The following is a 17,606-nucleotide window of genomic DNA, read 5'->3' on the forward strand; positions in this document are numbered from 1 at the left end:
CAATTAATGGCTTGCCGGTGCGTCAGAGCCGCTCACCAACCTGCCCCGAGCCACAGAATACCTCTCTTTCTTTCCCCTTTGCTCCCATCAGCTGCAAATTGGTAGAGCTTAATTGCCATGAATATTCTTATAATTGCAGAATTCCCTTTGCTTTGCTCTGTAACATATCAGGAGCCACCTTATCCACGTGCAGACGCTGGCAGGTATCTCGTGAGAGGCAGCTGCCTCGCTCCGCAGCACGCACCCACCCCGGCGAATGCTTGTTCAACCTTCGTCCCCAAAACCTGTCACCTGCTGAAGGATTTCAGGAATTCACCGGACTTTGGAATTTCTTCTCTTACTCGTGTTTTCAAAACCTGCGTTACTGAGCACCAACGGCTGCCATCTCTTCCTGAGGTTATTCTCGTGCCCTAGCCACAGGCTCTCCCTCAAGACAAAGTGACTGTAACCGAGGGGGTAAATGGGTGGAAAAAGTCAAAAAAAAAAAAGGTGGACCAAACACTTTTAAAGCCATCAGACATGTTTTTAGCATACTAGATCCTCCGCATTAAATGAACAGCCTTTCAAGCTCTGTGGGACAATCAAAGCCATTATTGATACTGAGGGTATGGGATTTGTAACTTAGCATCTCTCCTGGTGAAAAACCATACTGCAGGAACCCACTTGGACATTTAAATGAGGTTTCAAAAAAAATGAGCTAATGCCTTTATCTGCCTCAAGGACTTGTACTTCTGTACAAGAAACAGCTCGAATTATGGCATAGTACAACATTTAACAGGGGAAGAGCTGAGACAGCCTCAGGCTTTTATCAGTCGGAACAAACCCTGGTTTACAGAGACACTGTCAGCGCAGCTCGGCACATCGGGGCACAACTCTTTAAAGGTGAATAGCAAAATCAGCAGAAAAGAAAGCTGCTTTCTTCCCTCATTAAGTGACTGGTTTTGATGCGCACATTGTTCAGCAAGGGAAGGTTTGTTTGGGTTTACCTCCGCTCTCTGGAGGGCATCAGGAAGAAGCCCAGGTCCCCCCGTTTCACAGTTCCCGGCCTCTCACCTTCACCAGCCCTGCTGCAGCCCCCAGCAGGGAAACCTCGCAGTTAATTCACGGACTGACACCGGGGATGTAAGCGGAGCCATGCCCCAGGCCGCCTGCACAGAATACCTGAATAAACCTACCCAGGCCCCCCTCACCCTTAGTAGTACCGTTCACACAGAAAATTTAAAGGTCAATATATGCCTAAGCTCATTTTCAAGAAGCCTTTTAAGGATTCCTAGCCTCCTCTAGTGCTAACTACCCCTTGAGACGCATGTGGAAACAGCGGTATCGCCTTACCCTCCAACATTCCTGGCAAAGCCTTTACCCGTGACTCCACCACCCACCCGCTCCACCGGCACAAAGCCTTCGTCCTGAAGGTGAAGGCCAAATCCTGATCAACAAAAGCAACCAGCTCTAGTAATCACGCGGGGGTGGCTCAAGTGGCCCTCGCCGTGCACACAGAAAGGGAAGTAAAAAGCGTTTTCAGCACATGATGAAGTAGTTTCGTTCACGTAAACAGGATCCCCAGCGGCAAAGGACAGCTTAGCCGCTGCTGAAAGACCTGAAGTTGTTTTCAACCACAGAATCACAAAAGCTTCCATTTTGTTCAACACCTTCCATATTTAATTTATTTAGATATTCTCTACATTAAAGTATTCTCATGCCAACACTTCCAACCTCCCATCCCTACCTCAAGAAAAATAGACTTGACACAGCTTTAAGGTGGAATGCACCGGAATAAAGTTGCTATTGCGTCCAAGTTACAGAGAACACTGAACAAACTATAGAAAGAACTGCACAGAGGAGACGTCAGGGAAAGCTGGAATTAGCACGCTATCATTCCAGTCATGTTAGCACCTTCCTAGACAAGCACCGAAGGCGTTTAGAGAGGTGCAACATGCTTTGGTTAGCTAGACCAGAGCTTAGACTACATTAAGCCTGGAAAAAAGCAAGAAAGCCTGCCAGCACTGGGCTCAGAGCCTCATCTGAACCAATTTAAAAAAACAACACTGAATTGACTAGCCAAGTTTGCAGTATTTGGGAATGCTGAGCTCTCCTGGCTAGCCAAATCTGTGCCTGGAGTGCAAACCACAACAGTTTCAAACACGACTCAGGACCCAGTGCCACCTAGAGCATGCTTTATAACAGAATTCAAAATATCCATTCACACATTAAGTTGCTTTCTCCTGTGGCATCCTTTAGTATAAGACATACTTGAAAAGCTGACCTCCCACCAGTACAACTGTGTCAGGTATAAGAGTTTTTTCACATCTCGCATAATCCCCTTCAGTAGCAGCACAAAACCTTGAATTACCTACAGTTTTGCCCACTGGGACACTACTGATCTCGGAATGCTTTAGCTGCTGTTTTGTGTCTCTGGCATTTCCAGAATCCAAAGAAAAAAAAAAAGGGTAAGTAGGAAACTTACTCTGCAAACTTCAATTTAAAGCCTTTAATTCAGTAACTAAGCCTTATCATGCTACCTTCAGGTAGCAACCCACTGGCCCGTGACCTCTGAAAAGATCCTTTCCTAGTGGAAAAGCACCTAGCGTGCCTACAGTGCCCTCACGGTTCATGCATACCTTTAAGAATCTTAAGCCATAGTGGAAAAATCAGTGACTTGCATTTTTCAGAAAGGTATGTTGTCATGCACCACGCTTTCCACACATTAGCCTGGTCTTCAGGCACAGCAGCAGGACAGCAGAGCGCCATCTGTTCTACCAGCAGCATGGCAACTGCGTAGGATCAGATTGAGCAGATGCTTTGGACAAAAGAAGTCACATTTGCTCTTTCGTGTTTTCTAAACCATGTGCTCCTGGTTTGAAAATAAGGATTTGCAATTTCTGGTAATCCTCAGACATTCCCTTGAAATGTCTACAAAAGGTCCAGTTCAAAAAAAAAAAAACAAGCTTCGTGATCGCTATTGCACATTTGTAAGAGCTGGCCTAAATATTTTCCTGAAGATCCAGGCTTTGGAAGAAGGGATATTTTAAAAACTGGTATCAGTGTACATTGGAACACTGGCACAAATGTCACCTAGTCTTGGTTTTAATTGTAAGGGCGACAAGTAAACACCAACACATGAAAAAAGAAAACAAACAGCATTTCACAGAGCAAGGAGTTAAGAGATGAAGCTGTGGCTAGTGTTTTGCAGTCGAATCTCGAGGATAGAATTCGGCCAGTGTTGTCTGAGGAATTCTCTTCAACATCTCCTTGGGGAAGATTCGCAAAAGCTGCCATCCAATGTCCAAGGTCTCGTAAACAGTGCGATTTTCATAAGGACCTGCAGAAAGCAGCCACAGACTGAAATACGGGGCAGGAAAGTGTCTCACCACCAGGGAGATCTGAGAACAAGACCTCCTAGGTGTTAATGCATGCTGTGATGTTCTTGAAACAGACACTTACCCTGAGCAATGAAGTTCTTCTCAAACTTCTGCAGAAACTCCAGATAAAGAAGATCATCTGAGGTAAGAGCTTCCTCACCAACTACAGCCTTCATAGCCTGTACATCCTTTCCGATAGCATAGCAGGCATACTAGAAGGGACAGAAACAGAAGCGCTTTTACCTCGATCATCCATGTACCGATTTCTGTTCAAACCCAAAGGGTCGTCTCACTTGACTACACTGAGCGCTCAGTCAATGCTTTTAAATCCACCTCAGGAGTGTTCTGGATTGCAACCGTTTGGCACGCCCTTTACAGGCTGTTAGCGAGAGGTGTATTGGAAATATGCCTCTGCTCCTCTGCAGAGGTTTTTACGCACCAGTTGGTTGGATACATCTGCGTGATCCTTCCTGGTCATACCCTCTCCAATAGCTGACTTCATCAGTCGAGACAAGGAGGGCAAGACATTAATAGGTGGGTAAATCTGGAGGAAAGAGACATCCAAGAATTTTGACATTAATACTTCAGAAAGTACAGAGTAATCTTAAATATGTTCTAACCGGTGTGCTACACACCTGTCTGTTATGCAGCTGCCTATCCACATAGATTTGTCCCTCAGTGATGTATCCAGTCAAGTCAGGGATAGGATGAGTAATATCTGTGGAAAAAAAACGGTTTGACAGTTTTCAGACCTTTTATATCCATTCTAGCACTGATGCAGCAGCTCTTTGCAGTTAAATGACTTCTAAAGTAAAATGCCATCAATTAGTATCCCCACATATCACTAAGTGCTCTTACGCAACAATTAGAGCTTAAGCACTCCTGATAGTGGGCTGGAGAATGGTCCTGAAGTCTGAAGCGGGCAAAGCGTTTCTATTAGCAATACAGACAGAGAAGGCAGCCAAGAACTGCAATATTCAAATGGAAAACTAAAGGCCACAGGACCTCCTACCTTGCCGTGTGTCCAAAACAAGGCAGGCTGCTCTAAAGGAGTCCTTTAAAGTGCTATTTATTAATTACACTTGAAAACAACTCACCATCATTGGGCATGGTAAGAATGGGAATCTGAGTAATGGAACCATTTCTGCCTTCCACACGCCCAGCACGCTCATATATAGTAGCCAAGTCGGTGTACATGTAACCCGGGAAACCACGGCGGCCAGGCACTTCCTCTCTAGCTGCCGAAACCTGAGGCAAGCCAGAAAAACGTTTCCAAGAAATCAGATCACTCACACAGACCTGCTGTCTCCCCTAATTAAGCTACACCGTGACTTAAAGTACCTCTTCCTGCAGGTGATACCAAAATACAGCCCCACAAACCTCTCTCAAGAGAAATAAGTCACCACAACCATGTATGATGAGACAAGATGCCAAGGCAAATCGGAAGCTATAATATCAAACTGCTGATTGCCACTAGTCAAATAAGTTCAGCTATCACAGAAGCAATAGCTGTTTGACTGCTGAACATAATCCCAGACAATCAATGAATAACTAAAAGCCACACTAGCTATTTGAGAACATTGTAATGAAGACTAATTGTAACAGCTTGAGCAGAAGTTTATATTCTCACTTTATACTATGAACCCTTTCTGCCAACGCCCAGCATGCGAGTTAATAAACGCGTACCTCTCGCAGAGCTTCAGCATAGGAGCTCATATCCGTCAGAATGACCAACACATGCTTCTCACACTGATATGCCAAGAACTCTGCTGTTGTTAGAGCTAGACGAGGTGTGATAATGCGTTCAATGCTGAAATAGAACAGTATGGCATTATTTATGACAAGTGCTTTCAGGCCGCAAGGTAACAGTTTGAAGTTAAAAATACTTTAAAGCTCTCTGAAAATCTGGTACACGCACCAACTGAAGTACCAGCCTTTCATATTCAACTTTGCTGCGAAACGTCAACGTCAGTGACATCTGGCAGGACACCAGTGAGGCTTCAGCTTCCAGTTTACTTGTTCGTCTCAGCCCTTTCCCAACCAACATAGTTAAACTACTTACGTTGGATCATTGGCCAAATTCAGGAACAGACACACATTGTCCATGGACCCATTTTCCTCAAAGTCTGATTTGAAGAACCGAGCAGTTTCCATGTTCACCTAAATCACAATATTAAGCCATCAGTTCCAGACCAGATTTTAGGTTACTACATTTTGCATCATATTAAGGTCTAAACACCCCATTAATAATCCATAAGCAAAGCTCTCTGTATCATGAAGACTCCCCTACGTTCCCAACAGAATGAGTTATTTCTAGAATTCCAGGCTAGAGATTTGAGTTTACAATACTTTATCCCGATCAGACACACTTTGTTACAGTACTCCTGGCCATTTAGGATTTTCAGCCATTCATCCAGCCAATTTAGCACTGTTTAGTTATATACTTAAGATCTACTTAGAATACTTTCAAAAAAAGTAATGTTCAGCTACTCTCAGCATCAGCTTGCTTATTACTCAAGCATCATTTTCCTCCAATAATATTGACTTACACCCATAGCAGCAAACACGATGGCAAAGTTTTCTTCACTGTAGTCCATCACATCTTTGGATTTCTTCACCAAGCCAGCTTGGCGACATATCTGAGCTGCAATCTAGGGGGAAAAAAAAAATGTTTCAGTCCATCTGTACATTTGATGCTATTACACAGACCAGAATTTAACTTAGTTTACTTTTTAACCCCAGTGAAATGCAAGCCACTAACTGTTTAGAGAGCAGCTTTGAGTACTCACCTCATTGTGGGGCAAGCCAGCAGCTGAGAATATGGGGATTTTCTGCCCCCTGGCAATACTGTTCATACCATCTATAGCAGAAATGCCAGTCTGAATCATTTCTTCTGGATAGATACGACACTGGGGATTGATTGGCTGACCTGTTATGGTTTTTTAAGAGAACACATGTTATTCCATGTACATGTCTGAAGCTTGATCAAACTACCACTGACCTTGAGCGCTGATCTAAGGCTCACATCAAAAGGTGCAAACCCCACTGCTAGGCCTACAAATCTTTAGATATGCCTGGTCAAAGCTGAGCCTTTTGTAGATCCCAAGACTCCGTCATTCTGTAGTCATGTAAAGGGTAAGACTGCCTTCATGAAAAGCCTGTCAGGTTATTAGCTTTTTATCTTTGGAGGCTGTAAAATTAAGATAGTCTACAAACACTTCAAAGAACAGCTTCCAAGCATTATGGGAAACAGTTATTTTCTGCTACCTCATCATCCTGCACTTGCGTAAATTTGAGTTTGATGCCACACACATACTTAAGATTAAACTCCCCCTAACAGGTAGATCCTATATCCAAAACCAAACCTATGGCAACATTCTGAAGTCAGAAACACCAGATTTGTCTTTAACTCCATACCAGAAACAGATAAAGAACATACCCATTATGTCAAGGAAATCTTCAGCCAAAACAATGGGGCCTCTGTCTATAGGTTTTCCTGATCCATTAAATACTCTGCCTACAAAAACCAGCAATGAAATCAAAATGCAAGTTACTGTGAAAATAAGTTAGCGTGTGATAAGTCTGTTCATTCTGCAAAGCAACATGCAAGTACTTACCAAGCATATCCTCAGAGACAGGGGTTCGAAGAATATCCCCGGTAAACTCACAAGATGTTTTCTTAGCATCAATACCTGAAGTTCCTTCAAATACCTGTAAATATACCAGAAGAAAAAAAAAACACAGGAACAAGGAGTAAGCATGGTGCTTTACAAAATAACACACTAGAATACCGCTTCACAGCTTGAGAACTTGATCAGCCACAGGGCAGAAAGGCAAGGCAGCCCTCTGCAAGCAAAGGATTTCAAGAGCAGCTCACTAATACAAAACATCACATAAAAACCTGCTTTAAACAAAATTCATGAAGTGTATCAGCAGCAACCAACAAACCCAGTGCCATTCCTTTGATCTCAAGTCTTTCTCTTTGCCAACAGGGTAAAGTTCTTCAGATAAGAAGAATTAATATTAACAAGAAAACAGCTGCTTAGAAGAAATACCTGCATCCACATAGGACAGGAATTGATCTTGAATCTAATACTGTACAATTACAGTATGATTCCTTTAATCTAGCAGCAAAGAAATCTAGGGGGGGAATGCAAATAAAAAAAGTCACTGTACTCCAGTTTTCAGTCTTCTAAAATTATTCACGCTACTTGCTCTCAGAATAAGTAGTTTTGTTTTTTAATTTACAGTACCAAAACAACGTATCACAAGATAGATTTGACCTGGCTCAGACACATGCTGATTAATAAAATATTTTTCTGTTGCAACAAGAAACACTCCTGTCCCTAGTCATACCTGAACCACAGCTTTGGAGCCACTGACTTCCAGAACCTGCCCGCTTCTTCTCGTGCCATCGGGAAGAGTCAAGTGGACAATCTCTGCGTACCTAGGAAACTGAAGATGAGCAAGAAAGATGGTCGAAAGCATTAAAATCCAGAAGAACGGTCGTGAAACTAACGTTACGAGTTTCAAGCAAGCTTAAGCTTAGCAACTACTCAATTATTTTTAAAAAGAATTTTATCATCAGAACAAATCTCATTCTAAGACAATTAAAATTTCTCAGGCTAAAGCCATTTTTACAGGGACCGTACAACACCTGCTCAGAGTTGCAGGCTGCAGAGAGACCTGACAGAACCCATTCTAAAACCCCTAGTAGCCCTGACATACTAACAGAAAGCCACGATGCAGTGTCTGACAATAACAAGAAAAAAAAAACCTAGCTTTTGCCTGTACATAGCATCAGTTGCTTGCCTTCAGCAGTAACTTGGCAGTAATGTGAAACCAAGCCAAAACTGTTTACAGTCCCCTTTTACAGAGCACTTATGCTTTGGTAACAAAAAGGTCAAGAACAAAGTGAATAGGTATGTTTCTGCATTCAAGTTTAGACAACATTTGGGGGATTTTGGTAAAACTGAAACACTGTTTCCTTTCTTTCCCCCAACACTCAACAACTCTCCCTTTCTTCCAGGACACAGACAACTCTCCTTAGCTTTACAGCAATTTGTGTATTCTCATTATCTCATATAACATATCTTGTATTAAAATCGCTCATGAATTTCACAACAATCTGGATTTAACCTGTCACAGCTTTTCTTGTAAACTCTCCCTCAAAAAGCTTCATTCATTAAGAATCTGAAACTTTACCTTAACTTGATCCAAGATGACCAGGGGACCATTCACACCCGATACAGTTTTATAAGCTGAAAGAAAGCAAGCCACAAGTCAGGTACTTCCTCAGAACATCAGAAATATCCTACATACAGTTTTCAAAGTTTCATTCCTATCGCCGGTCTCAGGCTTGCAGCTTTTGGGCCCCGCTCTGTACCACTTCTATGTTTATTATGAACTCTCCAAGAAGGATTAGGTACTGAATTGTGCGGCCAGCATTTTTTGCTGCTACTTGCAAAGTTACCCGAGGTAACATTGAGATTATACGACACTGCCATTTTCTTGTCCATCACAGAAATTCACTGCACATCTATATCCGGGGATAATCTGAACGCCACCAGAAACACCAATACAACGTAGAGTTGACATTTTAAGTGAAGAAAAATATACAGTTGCAAGATCTTTAAAAGCAGGGATAACAACATCTGTAATTGATGTTAAAGAAGGTGCCACTGCAATTTATGTCCAACAAATGGTGAGAAGACCTTAATATCAATACTCAACTTCTTGGCTTTTTTTTTTTTAACCACAGAAGTGTCCTGCCCCGTGACACTGAAACAGCCCACGTGAAAGCCTGGACTTAGCAAAGCAAGCAGATCCCGTGCTCAAAAGCTGATCAGCAGAGCTTCTACAGTAAGTTGTGGTTTTTGGCACACTGCTCAGAAGAAACCTTATAATTCCTTTCCTGTCTCCTGAGAAAAGGTCAATGCACTATACTGTAAAAGGCTGAATTTCACTTTAGCCAAACTCCTCCTACTCCTGGGCTATCCTGGTTTAACTTAAGGACTGACACCTGATAGAAGGCCCCAGCTAGCCAGCTCATCAGAAGGCTCATGTCTTAAACATCAGCAGCTCAAGTATTAGCACTACATACAACTTGCCAAGGTACCGTGTGCCCAGAATTCATCACTCTGCGATCAGCCCAGTGGAAAAGCTGTGAAAATGTAGTAAATGGTCCTCCTGCATTGGTCTGAGGACACACTGATATCCCAGCATCATTTGATCCACAGATAAAAACAACATTGAGTCAAAGCTTTATCAGGGTCACAAGGAGCAGTGACCAAGAGAGTGACTGTTAATCACTTATCCCTGGGAGGGAAAAATGAGCAAATGGAGCCATTTGCCGAACAGGGGAGACGCCAGCACCCGTTCTTGGTCACGCTACAAGGAAACAGCAGAGGAAACAGGCACTCATGGTACTCGGAAAGATCACAAATTCCACCAGCACCAGGCCACAAGGAATCATCTGGCTTAGACACTTCAGTCTGCCCAGGATTGGCACACTTACGGGTGGTGTCTAAACTGTCAACAATGCGGTATTTACACTTAAGCAAACAGTTTAAACTGTTGCAATGTAATCGCTTAAACAGCAAGAATCAAAACTGCACTAGATAAGGTTTGAGGGTCACTGGGTGTGTAAGATGGTCTACAGCTGGAGCTCCCATTTGTCAGTTTTACTCCTGTCAAAATCCTGCTAAGCACCCTAAGACACAACATGTGTCCCTGGATCAGTCCTAATCAGAAGCACAGAGTGGCCGGCTCCTTTCACCTGAGCAAGAACACCACCAATATTATGCTAGGAAGAGGACTCTGCTTAGCCTGCAAGTGCCTGCAGCCTGCAAGAAATGGAAAATGTTATCTTGAGCAAAGCATTTCATCTCATGACTGTCTCATGCGCACTTCCTCCTCAGTCAACGGGACAGGGCTTACACTCCTTGCTTTGTCCACAAGAAAATATTTCCTTGACATCAATCAGCATCAATTCCCCTTGAAAGCAGCTCGCCACTGACTCAAAACTCCCGTTTCCAATAAGAACAACCAGTCCTATGACAAGCCAAAAGCAACTGCCATGTTTTTCATATCCAGCTTGCAAGCAATGTCAGTTTGGGCAAAAGCCAAAACCTACATAGAAAAACCATGAATTGACTACAGAGTCACCTTGGCTCCAACCTTGACAGAAGCCTCCCCTCCAGAGTAAAGCAGAGCCATAGGCTTGGGGGAGCAGGAATGGCAGGGATCGATCTGGCTTTCAAACCAGACTGACATTTGCAAACAAACCATCACAGAGAAGCTCCCTGGCCACCCCCTCGTAAGTACTCACGCTATTTAGGTGTGCAGGTAGAGTCACTCGTGTAATTACTACCTAGATCAAAAATAAGGCCAGAAAAAGTGCACCTTCAAACAACTTTGGCTTCCTCCTACTACACTGCAGCAAAGGGTTTTCTACAAGGCTACTGTATTTCCCCTTTTCCATCAGATTTCTCAACTTCATTTTAAAGGAACAAAAGCCGCACCACCCCCCAAATTTTGCAGTAATTTTCAGTTCCTGCTAAACCCAAGTTTTTCACACAGGGCGCTGGCCTACGTTACCCGGCGGGGAAGAGGCTCGTGGTTCCAGCGGGTGGCCGATTTCAGTGCCCGGGCAGGACCGGGCCCTGACGAGCGCCCCTGCGGCACCCGGTGCAGTCAAAACCCCGGCCCGAGGGGGACGCCGGCCCGCAGCCCCCCCAGACACCCCCGCGCACCCCCGGGCCTGTGCCCGGAGCGCCGGGACTCGGCCGGCTCTGCCGCCAGGAGCGGCCCAGGCTGCCGGCCTCGCCGCCCCGAGCTGCGGCCCGCCCGGCTCCGGGACGGCCCGGCCTGCGTGCGGCCCAGCCCGAGCCGGGCCCAGCCCCCGCAGCGCCTCCCGGGGAGCCCGCCCGCCGCCCCGCCGGGCCCCGCACTCACTGAGGCGCGGCTGGGAGATGTAGTCGCGGGTGAGGGCCGCCACCTGCTCCCGCGGCCCGCCGGGCCCGGCGCCGTTCACCAGCCCGCGCACCGCCCGCACCGCCGCCATCTTCTCCGCCGCCGCGGCCCCGCGCCCCGCCGCGCATGCGCTGATATAGAGCGCGCCGCCGCGCCGGCCCCGCCCGCCGGCAGCGCCCCGGGGAGGGGCGGGGGGGCGCCGGGAGCTGGCCGCGGTGCTGGGGGGGGCGGCGGGCCGGGGGCACGGGGCAGGGAGGGGGAAAGGGGGAAAGGGGAAAGGGGAAGGAAAAGGGGAAAAGAAAGGGAAAAGGGGAAGGAAAAGGGAAAAGGAAGAAGGAAAAGGAAATAAGGGAGAAAAGGAAACGGAAAAGGAAAAGGAAAAGGATAAAAGGAGAAGGAGAAGGAGAAGGAGAAGGAGAAGGAGAAGGAGAAGGAAAAGGGAAGAAGAGGAAGAAGGGGACAAGGGGACAAGGGGAAAAGGGGAAAAGGGGAAAAGGGAAAAGGGAAGAGAAAAGGGAAAAGGAAGAAGGGAAAGGAAATAAGGGAGAAAAGGAAACGGAAAGGGAAAAGGAAAAGGAAAAGGAAAAGGAAAAAAGGAGAAGGAGAAGGAGAAGGAGAAGGAAAAGGGAAGAAGAGGAAGAAGGGGACAAGGGGACAAGGGGAAAAGGGGAAAAGGGGAAAAGGGAAAAGGGAAGAGAAAAGGGAAAAGGAAGAAGGGAAAGGAAAATAAGGAAAAGGAAAAAAGGAAAAATTGAAAAGGAAAAGGGGAAAGGAAAAGGAAAAGGGGATAGGAAAAGGAAAGGGAAAAGGAAAAGGGGAAAGGAAAAAAGGAAGAGGGGAAAAAGAGAAAAGGAGGAAGGGAAAGGGGAAGGGAAAAGGGAAAAGGAAAGAGAATTAAAGAGAAGGAAAGAGGAAAAGATAAAAAGAAAAAGAGAAAAAGAGAAAGAAAATAGAAAAAGAGAAAAATATAAAAAGGGAAAGGAAGAAAAAGGGGAAAAAAGGAAAGAAAAACAAAGAAAGAAAAAGAAGGAAGGAAGGAACAAATGAAAGAGAAAGAAAAAGAAAGAAAGAAAGAGAAAGAGAGAGAAGGAAGGAAAGCTAATTAATTAATGGATCGACAGAAGGGTTAAATGGCTGAGAAGACAATAAAAAAGGAGTGATTCTGCTGTAAAAGGAAAGCGGAGCCCTGGCCTCCCACCCCGGTGGCCCCGCACAGCTGTCCCCAGCCCTGGGCCAGGGCTGCGGGGGACATTTGGGGCCCTGGGCCCCGCTGCCCCGGCTCAGCTGTGCTCCGGCGGTGGGGTTTGGTGTCCTTACACCTCAGCCGTCTTTTCCTGGCTCTGCCTCGATCTCAAACAGCGCTTTGATCTAAGAGCGTAACGGCAGCTGCTTAGGGGAGATAGGAGATAAGAAATAAAGTACGAACTGGCAATGAGACCGGGCTGCCAATGGAAACGCCCCGCTTGCACTGATGCCGCATACTCAAACATCAAGGGCTGACTGGTACAATTGTTTAAAGGACAGAATGAGAGCTGCCTTACCCCCTAAACCTTTAATTTAATAAAAAAAGATTTGTAAACACCTTTTTCCAGGAAACCATTAGTCTGTCAACCTTCTGTTTCCTTATGGGTTATGTATCTCCTCATACCTGCTAAATTTTAATAATTGCTGTTTGTTCTCCTCCCTGCTTAGCAGTGAGATAGAATTACTTGATGTTATAAAACAATATTCTATCTCCTTCTATGTTAAAACTAGAAATATTTGGGGGGAATATGTTTTCAAAGCGATATTGGCAATTCTGTGCTTGTTTCGAGGAGCAACAACGTACCAAGGAGTGGTGAGACTGGTGGAAAAAAACCTCAACAGTCGCACAAGAAACTGTTTTGCTAAGGAGGGAGTAAACACAATAAAGAATCCCCAGACAAAGGGACAACGCCGTCGAGTGGATTAAACACAAAACTGGAAGGCTTTGGCCAGGTTTCAGCTCTCCTTCTAATGCAACGTGACCTTGAGCACATTACCGAGCTCTCCTGTTTGTTAATAGCCAAAAGGACTTAACAAAATACAACCCAGCAGGACTCGCTAAATGGCAGCCTCAAGGGTTACTTCAACCGGCACCGCTTTGCAAACTGCTTCCACCTGCATTCAAAGCCTGCCTAAAAGGTGGCCCGGGGATGCAAACTCCAATGGCTCAAAACAGACCGTTTTGTGTTCTAAATATTTTTATTCAGTTCCTAGCGTTTGAGAGGACGATGCAAATTCACCCACAGGAGAGCAGAAGGCAACAGGCAGCGGCCACTGCCAGGGCAGCGGTTCTGGCGCTGGGTAATAGAAACCTGGTAAAGGAAATATTAGCAGAGAGTGACTTTAAAGCAAAGTATGGTTTTACGGGTGCCTGTTCCAATCTGTGTTTACGCTGTCATGTTCACCCAGCCCCGGGCTGGCGGTATTACATCCATAAGCCATTTTTCTCACGCTGCTTTGTACAATGCTGCTTTGTGCTGGTACGCAGGAGCCCGCGCTGCACAGCAGATGTATTTCACTGCACCTTTGAGGTGAGTCAGCAGCAGAAAGCAATCTTGTCGAGCGATGCCTGCTGTCGACTAAATTCACCAGAATTGCAATCAGCTTGCGGAGCCGGCGTGAGGTCTGCTATCAGCGATTTTTCAGGCCCACATCCTATGCTGGGCCTTGAGACAGCCCATAAATTCTCTTATACTTTTCATTACATCAGAAATGTTCACTATACTTTACTACCTCATTCTGGCCAGGAAGAAAATTGTAGTCATTTTTTTTTTTTTCCACAGGGTTAAAGAAAGAAAAATTCATGGCAAACATTTATAATGGTTAAAAAAAAAAATATCTTAAACAGAACTGCCTGGAAAAATCTGACAGACACATGGAAATGCTTCCAAAGCACATGTGAGTCAGCTTTCCCATCATCTCTGCAAAACAAGTGGCACGACTGCAACCTCCTTCAGCTGCTTAGGGCTGCCAAATGAGACTGTGTCCTGACCTTGGGGCCTACAAAAGAAAAAAACCAAGCCACCACAACTGTCTCCCCACGCCTCTCCTCACCTGAAGGAGAATCTGAATTATCTTCTATCCAGAGCCCGAGGTACAGCTGAGCAATTCTGAGCTCCCTCAGTAGGTGGTAGTGCTGCACTGCTCATTCGCTGTCTACTTTGCAGATATTTAGAAAGTAATTTCCAGGCCTAGGCATTCAATCCTCAGCTCATGAAATATATTTAAAGGCTTCAACTTCTGCTCTAATGCACACCCAGGGAATTCCTTGGTAGGATGTACTCATCTCACGTTATTGGCAATAGTTTTTGGCCATGCAGAAGCCAGATAAATGGCCTCAATGGCAGATTTACACGCCAACAGAGAAAAGGTGAATATGTTTAGGATTTATTTTCTTCCTCTGCGGTAAATCTCTGTATCCTGAATGAATGATGGTATCGGTTTTGGTTTAAAAAAGAAATCACAGAGCAAAGTGTCAAAAGTTTAAGAAAACAGAAAAGATGGAAGAAAAGATACCACATTTTCAATGGCATTTGCAGTACTTCAACCACGCGTGGATAGAATTCTCCATCCAGCTTTGCTTATGAGAAACCAGCCTTGTTAGTCCGAGAAATATCTCCTTGTCCCCGGAGATAAAGCAGGCAGCATAACAGCGTAGGGAAAGGCCGCGGAGAGGCACCCCACTGCCAGCATCCTTCTGCGGGGAGGGGGCAAGGGCAGAATTCCGATGTGGAGGGACCACAACCTGTTGGTAGCCAGGGGAGAGGTGAGATTCCCCCATACGTCTCAGAAATCATGGGCCAGATCAGTGCATTCTGGCCTTAAAGACATTTCCATCCACTATGAACGCTTATCATCACACTTATAATTTTGGAAATCCTGAAAAGCCGATCTACGTTGTGGACTAGGTAGAGGCGGCTTGTCAGCATCCTATGGACCAGCCCACAGCCTGAGACTCAGAGACCTAAATATTTCTCTTTTCCTTTGGAGGAAGAGCTTTCTTTCGGTTTATTGTTCTTCTAATGCTAAAAACATTCAGCACATAGAGGAAAAACTTGTCTGAGAAGGGATGCTTTGGAGGAAGCTCCTTGTACCACATCCCGCGGGAGAAGCAGCAGCTCTGGTACTGCCTGGCATGGGGATTGTTGGACACGCAGCTCCTTTCCCTCCCTTCGCAGGCTGTAACGCAATGCAGATCTCCCTGCAAAGCCTCCCCGCAGACCCTTTAGCAAAACCCCCAGCTGCTGCCTTTTCGGCTGTGTATCCTGCAGAAGCCTCTCCCACCCACGCAGCGAGTCCTTCCCCGCTCGCTGGCGGATGCAGCTCCTTCACCGTGTGCCCGGTGCACGCGGCGGCAGCGACACGCACACATCCAGCCCACGCACCGGCGCCCGCTGCCAACGTCTGCAGGCTCAACCCGATAAACAGGCACGTACGGCCCACAGTGACACACAAACATGTGCAGAGGGAGCGGGGAAGAGCAACTGATGCGATGTCCCTCTTTCGTCAAATTGTGCTCCCCGAGTTTTGGAGTTAACCAAAAATCCCTGGGGTGCTGCAGGTCTCTGGGTGAAATCTGCCTGGTTTTACCCCGGGGTGTGTAAGACGGAGTCACAGCTGGAACGAGGGCAGCCATGCCAAGGACAAGCAGCACTAGGCAGCAAGAGAATGGCCGTCAGTCACTGGACAGTAGTCCAAGACCTAGACTATTATGTATTTTATAAATGCATTTCCCTGGGCCATTTAACGACGCCAGCCTTGCCTCCCAGGGATGAATCTGTTCACTGCCACTCGTAACTACCTGCCGACGGGGCAGAGCAGGCTTCCCCCACGGAGGAGAGGGCTGTGCAGACCCAGGGCGGCGTGTTCAGAGTGCTCAGACCCAGGCAAGAGTTAAGGTGCTCGGAGAGAGATAAGCGTTGATGAAAGCCTGGAGAGCAGGTGCCTCTGCTGCAGATAAACACTCCTGCCTCTCTCCCGCTCGTCCCCCTCAGCCCACCCCACCATCCTGCTCTGACGCAGAGGGAGCTGCAGGGCTGAATGAAACTTGTTTGAGGTTCCAATTAAATCTCCATGGAAGAGGGACACTCATATCCTCTTCTGATAAAAGGTAATCATAAATCCTCCGGGAGCAGCGGCTGCAGACCACACCGCCTCCCGCAGCAGCAGCCGGCTCCTCGCACCAAGATGGGCGCCAGGGTAAGAGTTCATTTTCCTCTGCTCCACGCAACAGGTTTGCATTGGGAAGGGGACAGGGTTTGTGGCTTGAGACACAAGGGCTACATTAGTCTATGTGTCTTTATTGTCTATGCTTCCTTACTTGTTCTCGCTCTCTAATTTTTTAATCTCTCTCTCTCTTTCTCTCTCTTCTCTTGCGTTAATTCTATTATTTGGTCTGCGCTACTACTTGGAGGTACAGTAAGAAACCATCCCTGTTTCCCAACTGACTTGTGTGGCACTCATATTCGATGACAGAGGGTTTGGACGGTTTGCTTTTTTAAATTAAAAATTGATAAATATCATTGGCTGGGATTTCAGGAAACCACAGGAGTATGGGAAAGAGCTATAGTTCGGACTCAGCTCCATCCATTTTGCCACTTAGTCTCTGAAGTGCCTACGAGCTCTAAGAATGTACATGGCTAATTTTTTGGTTGGTTTAGTGCAAATTTCTGATTGATATTTTCAGTGTGACCAAGCAAGCGATCTTCTCTCAGTCCCTCTGAAGCTCTGATCTTAATCATGTATGTTAGGCTTTTAAGTCCTGTATCTTGCCATGACATTTCAATTAGGTCAAATGAAAAGACATGCGAGGTAAATGAATTTCCTTTGAGACCTAATTTAATCTCCAAAGAACAAACATGGAATAAGAGATTACCACAGATAAGCTACTGGCTTGATTTGTGCTTTGAGTCTTTGGAAGAAGACTTAAATGATGCCTTGAAGCAGGTACACGATGTCTCAGGAGAATGGAAATGGGTTAGAGCGCACGCCATCTGCAACTTTAAATGCAAGCTTGGTAAAACCACGGTCTTTGATAGCAAAGCTGGTGGTCCCAGCTCCTAGGGAAGAGCACCCAGCTCTTGGAGGACACAGACACTAAGTGACCTCAGGAGTTGCCTTCTCAAGGGAGAAGCCATGAGCTGTGGGAGGTTGTAACCCAGAGTGTTTTCTTTAAAGGTTGTAGGAGAACTTCAGCCCTGAGGACCAGGAGCCAGCAGGACCCAACCTGTGAGCTCCAGGCTCTCAGCC

The 17,606-nt window shown here is 45.9% G+C and overlaps 1 protein-coding gene across 1 annotated transcript; it reads right to left on the bottom strand.

Annotated features, from left to right (window-relative positions):
• Positions 1–1,737: 1,737 nt before the first annotated feature.
• Positions 1,738–11,437, bottom strand: LOC309602664 (V-type proton ATPase subunit B, brain isoform). The gene is made up of 14 exons (XM_082336427.1): positions 11,316–11,437; positions 8,565–8,620; positions 7,716–7,814; positions 6,977–7,070; positions 6,799–6,876; positions 6,149–6,288; positions 5,909–6,010; positions 5,422–5,519; positions 5,046–5,169; positions 4,457–4,607; positions 3,995–4,077; positions 3,799–3,903; positions 3,442–3,571; positions 1,738–3,319 (listed from the first exon to the last, which is right to left on the bottom strand). The coding sequence occupies exons 1-14, from the start codon at positions 11,422–11,424 to the stop codon at positions 3,177–3,179; spliced, it is 1,512 nt and encodes a 503-aa protein (XP_082192553.1). The 5' UTR covers positions 11,425–11,437; the 3' UTR covers positions 1,738–3,176.
• Between the last annotated feature and the right edge of the window lie 6,169 nt (positions 11,438–17,606).

This window comes from Platalea leucorodia, assembly GCF_965183815.1.
Source record: "Platalea leucorodia genome assembly, chromosome: Z".
Classification (NCBI taxonomy): domain Eukaryota; kingdom Metazoa; phylum Chordata; class Aves; order Pelecaniformes; family Threskiornithidae; genus Platalea; species Platalea leucorodia.

Excerpts from the sequence above, each read along its gene's own strand:
- LOC309602664 (XM_082336427.1), bottom strand. The coding sequence starts at position 11,424 with ATGGCGGCGGTGCGGGCGGTGCGCGGGCTGGTGAACGGCGCCGGGCCC. Across the intron at positions 7,071-7,715 it reads GCTCCAAAGCTGTGGTTCAG|GTATTTGAAGGAACTTCAGG; the intron begins GTATGACTAGGG and ends GTATATTTACAG. Across the intron at positions 6,289-6,798 it reads AGATTTCCTTGACATAATGG|GTCAGCCAATCAATCCCCAG; the intron begins GTATGTTCTTTA and ends AAACCATAACAG.